General features: G+C 42.4%; 1 protein-coding gene across 1 annotated transcript; it reads left to right on the forward strand.

Moving 5' to 3' along the window:
- The first annotated feature begins 211 nt into the window (after positions 1-211).
- On the forward strand, positions 212-5252 carry RPL6 (ribosomal protein L6). Its single transcript, XM_022550887.3, has 6 exons — positions 212-436; positions 527-625; positions 2392-2535; positions 3099-3147; positions 4169-4353; positions 5061-5252. The coding sequence occupies exons 1-6, from the start codon at positions 212-214 to the stop codon at positions 5211-5213; spliced, it is 855 nt and encodes a 284-aa protein (XP_022406595.2). The 3' UTR covers positions 5214-5252.
- The last annotated feature ends 364 nt before the right edge of the window (positions 5253-5616 follow it).

The following is a 5616-nucleotide window of genomic DNA, read 5'->3' on the forward strand; positions in this document are numbered from 1 at the left end:
TTATACTGTATTGGGGAGACAACCCAAAAGTTAACCATTTATGGATATTGTTGCAGATGTGTGGCGATTTGGAGGAAGGCCTGTATCTTATAGTGGGAGGGATGTAAAGGATGGAGAAGGAGGACAAGGACTTGCAGTCTGGGAGGCCTGTCGATGTATAGCTGTGAGATAATTGGTGAAATGCCTTTTTAAAAAATATATGTATTGGTAGATGGCGGGTGAAAAGGCTGAGAAGCCAGATACTAAGGAGAAAAAACCTGAAGCCAAGAAGGCTGATGCTGGTGGCAAGGTTAAAAAGGTGAAGCAGGTTAAGAAGGGGAAGCCCCACTGCAGCCGAAACCCTGTCCTGGTCAGAGGAATTGGCAGATATTCCCGATCGGCTATGTATTCCAGAAAGGCCTTGTACAAGAGGAAGTATTCAGCAGCTAAATCCAAGGTAAGGGATGAGGGGAAGCCCTGAGCATTATATCTTAACATTAAAACGTTTGTCTGCCTCTGACTTTTTGACGCATTTGTGTCCTACTAGGTTGAAAAGAAAAAGAAGGTGAAGGTTCTTGCTACTGTCACAAAACCAGTTGGTGGTGACAAGAATGGTGGTACCCGGGTGGTTAAACTTCGCAAAATGGTAAGATTTGGAGGAGATTGTAATTTGGGTGTTTAGTTGAAGCTTGAATCCTGTGAGGGTTATTTATTTATTTATTTTTAACCTGCATTCGGTATTGGTTGCTGCGCTCAGGCTTTCTCTAGTTGCGGTGAGCGGGCTTCTTATTGCGGTGGCTTCTCTTGGTGTGGAGCATGGGCTTCAGTAGTTGTGGCTCGTGAGCTGTAGAGCACAGGCTCAGTAGTTGTGGCGCACGGGCTTAGTTGCTCCATGGCGTGTGGGATCTTCCCCGGCCAGGTCTCAAACCCGTGTCCCCTGAATTAGCAGGCGATTGTTAACCCTTGTGCCACCAGGGAAGCCCTCCTGTGAGGATTTTTGTGTGTGTGCTCAGGTTTTAGAAGTGTATGTTTACCAGAGGATTATTAATGGAGGATAGTTCTGGGTTTGCAACTTCGCTTTATTATTTACTGTTCTTAAGTAGAGTTACTTTTCTGTGCTTTTGTTTCTTGTAAAATGGGAATAAAGTTTTGACTCACAGGGTTGTTGTGAGACTTACCATACGTAGAGCCTAGGATGCGCCCAGACCTGTAGAACATTTGTCCACTAGAGTGGGTGTTTCTTGGCCCCTCTTTACCATGCACAAGACCCAGCGTTTTCTCTGTGAAAAATAAAGGTTTGTTCTGTGATTTCCATTATGGGACTATTGCAGATGTATTACACTCTTCACAGTTGAATATTACTGCACTAGAGGGGAAATGGCACTTTGATTTCTTCTTGTCACGGCTTTTGTGAGCTGATTTTTCTATTAGGTATTAATGTTTGTGGTAAAAGAAAGACCGTCCACTAAAATGATACAGTTAGAAATAGATTATTTTGAGTTACTTGTCATAAGCGAAAGAGTCTTTGTGTGGGGTCTTTTTAAAAAATTAATTAATTTATTTATTTTTGGCTGCATTGGGTCTTCGTTGCTGCGCGCGGGCTTTCTCTAGTGGCAGAGAGAGGGGGCTACTCTTCGTTGCGGTGCAGGGGCTTCTCTGTGGAGCACAGGCTCGAGGCGCGGGGGCCCTAGAGCGCAGACTCAATAGTTGGGGCGCTCGGGCTTAGTTGCTCCGCGGCATGTGGGATCTTCCCAGACCAGGGCTCAAACCCGTGTCCCCTGCATTGGCAGGCGGATTCTTAACCATGTGCCACCAGGGAAGCCCTGTGTGGGGTCTTATTTTTACAATAAATGAACTGGCAGTCTTGATCTAAACTAATGTCTGTGGTTTTATACAATTTATTCTTTGTGGATAAGATGGAAGTGATGCGTGTTAATGTGAAGCATATGAAGACACTTAATTTGAGTTGGAAAACAAGCCATGCCTTTTTTCATAACATACAAAATTGTGTCAGGCGTGTGTTTCTGGAGAAGTAGGGACCCCAGAGGGTCAGGGACCCCAGAAAAGCTTGAGAATCACTGCTACACAACAGTGTATAATGATAGCTTGCCATGTAATCTCTAAAGTTTGGTTTATTCCAAATTTACAAAGGTAACTTGCTTGATGCTTTCCCTCTTTGCTTGGATACAGCTCCTTCAGTTAAATGGATTCCACCCTATGTTTTGCATGTAAAGCTATTGAAGCAGCGTTGATCTTTTCTACCTTTAAAATATTAGAAGTGAAAATGCAGTAGTGTGAATAAAGTGTTTCAAGTGACTACAGGATTGTAGTGAAGGTTTCACTGACCTCACAACCAGCTCTACTGACTTGATTAGATTATTTAAATAAGTTGGACCTATGGGCTCTCTCCAGCCTAGGTATTATCCTACTGAAGATGTGCCTCGAAAGCTGTTGAGTCACGGCAAAAAACCCTTCAGTAAGCATGTGAGAAAACTGCGTGCTAGCATCACTCCTGGAACCATTCTGATTATCCTCACTGGGCGCCACAGAGGCAAGGTGAGCAGAGCATGACATTGAGGTACCTGGAGTACTTGATCCTACTAAGTTTGCTCTCTGGATAGGATTTATTTACCTGTGTGAACTGCAGTTAGTAGCAAGAGGTTCTGTGGGAGAGGTGAGAGTGATCCATAACAAAACCAACAACCCAGTAACTATCATAACGTGTTTAGTCAATAACAGACAATAACATTACCAATTCCTGTTGTTGGTAATACTACTTGTTACAAGTGATTCAGATGTCCCTGTACCCAAAAATGTTTATGTATTTGAGTTAACTTCTTAGGATGGATTTGCAGGGATAGAATTACTGAGTTAAAGGGTACTAGTATTTTTTTAATGTTAAAAGTAGTGGCTGCTCATTAAAAATCAAGCACACAAAAGTACTGCTCGTATCCTAGAGTCACCCCTGTTATTAGTTTGATAAGTTACTTCCAGAACTGCTGCACATATGCATATGTAGAAATTTCCTTTTTTACCAAATTTAGGAACCTGTGATTTGATTAATTCAGAAGTCAGTTTCTAATTTGTGGAACCATCTAGCATTTCTTTTTAATCTACAGAGGGTCATTTTCCTGAAGCAGCTGAGCAGTGGCTTGCTACTTGTGACTGGTAAGAAGATCCTTGGATTTAATATACTCTGAAATTTGCAGGTCTCCCCACCTTCAGTTTTACTGAGAAATAATTTATATGCATCACTCTTGCGAGTTTAAGGTGTACAACATGATGGTTTGATTTACATATATTGTGAAATAATTACCGCAGTAGGTTCAATATCCATCTTCGCATTTAGATAAAAGAAAAAACTTTTTTCCTTGTGATGAAAACTCTTGGGATTTACTCTTCTGAAGGTTGTATTTTTATTTTAAAAAAATTTTTTTTTAATATTTATTTTGGGTGTGCCTGGTCTTAGCTGTGGCATGTGGGATCTTCATTGTGGCACGCGGGATCATTAGTTGTGGCATGCTTGTGGGATCTAGTTCCCCGACCAGGGAACGAACCCAGGCCTGCATTGGAAGCACAGAGTCTTACCCACTGGACCACCAGGGAAGTCCTGAAGCATGTGTTTTTAAATGCTTGAAGTATACACTTTGCTCCCACCTAAATAGAAGTTTCAGTGTCATGAGATTCTTTGCCCTATTTCATTGCCTTATGTACATGGGAGTTCTGAGGAAGCAGGTATTTAAAGTTTGCGTGGCAACATATCACCAGGTATAACTGCCACCTAAAATGCAGAATGGTTGGCTACTAACTCCTAGGAATGCATCCTTCATAAGACTTGTAATTGGTCTGCTACTTGGCACCAGGATGGAGTTCCTGGATAGGGGAAAAGTGAACTGTTTACTCCAAAAAACAGTGCTCGGTTTAAATTTGTCCTCAAGGACTAGTGATTTTTGACCAATATGTATAAGTGACTATGCTCTCTCCTAATCTGGGTAACTTTAAAATTTGAGGATGGGGGGAGCCTTGGACAAACTGAGATCTTGAAAAAAGCCTTGATGCTGACAGTAGAAAGCAGTTTGGAATTTCTTTGGATCCAGAGAAAAGTTAGAACTTCAACAGGTTTCTTCAAATCCAGTCAGTTCTTGAATCTTTGTATCCCCTTTCCCCTCACTATATTTTCCCCCCTTAGGGCCTCTGTCCCTCAATCGAGTTCCTCTGCGGAGAACACACCAGAAATTTGTCATTGCCACTTCCACCAAAATTGATATCAGTGGTGTGAAAATCCCAGAACATCTCACTGATGCTTACTTCAAGAAGAAGAAACTGCGTAAGCCCAGGCACCAGGAAGGTGAGATCTTCGACACAGAGAGAGAGGTAAGCTATTTCTGTCTTTGCCTCTAATAGTTCTGGCTTTCCTACTTGGGAGTGAAAATAAACAAGGTTAAGAATTGTTGGAAAAAGAAAAGCTGTAAATAATGAGGACTATCTGGGAAATAATATTTTTCCAGATTCTGCTAATTATTTTATTTTTGGCTGCATTGGGTCGTCGTTGCTGTGCATGGGCTTTTCTCTGGTTGTGCCGAGCGGAGGCTACTCTTTGTTGTGGTGCGTGGGATTCTCATTGTGGTGGCTTCTCTTGTTGCGGAGCATGGGCTCTGGAGCGCAGGCTCAGTAGTTGTGGCGCATGGCCTTAGTTGCTCCACAGCATGTGGGATCTTCCCTGACCAGGGCTCGAATCCGTGTCCCCTGCATTGGCAGGTGGATTCTTAACCACTGCGCCACCAGGGAAGCCCAAGAGTTGCTATTATTATATTAAAAATAGGTTGTATTTCACAGCCCTCCAAGGAAAGAATTATCAAAGTTGACTTCTAGGGACTTCCCCGCTCGCCACAACTAGGGAAGGCCTGTGTGCAGCAACGAAGACCTAACACAACCAAAAATAAATATAATAAAATAATTAATTTTTAAAAATTGCCTTCTAAGTATTCCTGGGATTGAGTACTTGTGACGTAGGATTTCTTAGTTAATGTGGAGTTTGGTACTTGTGCCCATTTTTTTTTATGATTTTTCTTTTTCTTTAGAAATACGAGATTACAGAGCAGCGGAAGGTTGATCAGAAAGCTGTGGACTCACAAATTCTGCGAAGAATCAAAGCTGTTCCTCAGCTCCAGGGCTACCTCCGCTCTGTGTTCGCTCTTACAAACGGAATTTATCCTCACAAAGTAGTGTTCTAAACTTTGTACAAAGAACCTAATTAAATAATTGGGTCCATTTCCTTTGTGTCTTTTTTCTTTTTTTAATCTGCCTGAAGGTGTGGTATGGCTCAGCCAACTTGATGGGATGTTAGCCTCTACTAAGAGGAGTGGGATTGGAGGGGAGTGCTGTCAGCTGCAGTGGAATCCCCTCTTTGGGTCAACATCCTTAGCTTCCTAAGTGTCTTCTCAGCTTTTTCACCCGGCACCTACCAATACAAAGTCATGGCATTTCCGCAACCATCACTGAACAGGTCAGTACTAACAGTACATGGATAAGAAACAAGTGTGGGCTCTCAGGCCACAAACTTTCCTCCCTTTTCATGACTTAACATCCATTTCTGCCCAATTCAGCCCCTCTCCATAGTCATTACTATTAGTTTCT

The sequence above is a fragment of the Delphinapterus leucas genome, chromosome 14, assembly GCF_059928025.1.
Source record: "Delphinapterus leucas isolate spDelLeu-1000000601 "Yukka" chromosome 14, BTC_Dleu_Yukka2, whole genome shotgun sequence".
Classification (NCBI taxonomy): domain Eukaryota; kingdom Metazoa; phylum Chordata; class Mammalia; order Artiodactyla; family Monodontidae; genus Delphinapterus; species Delphinapterus leucas.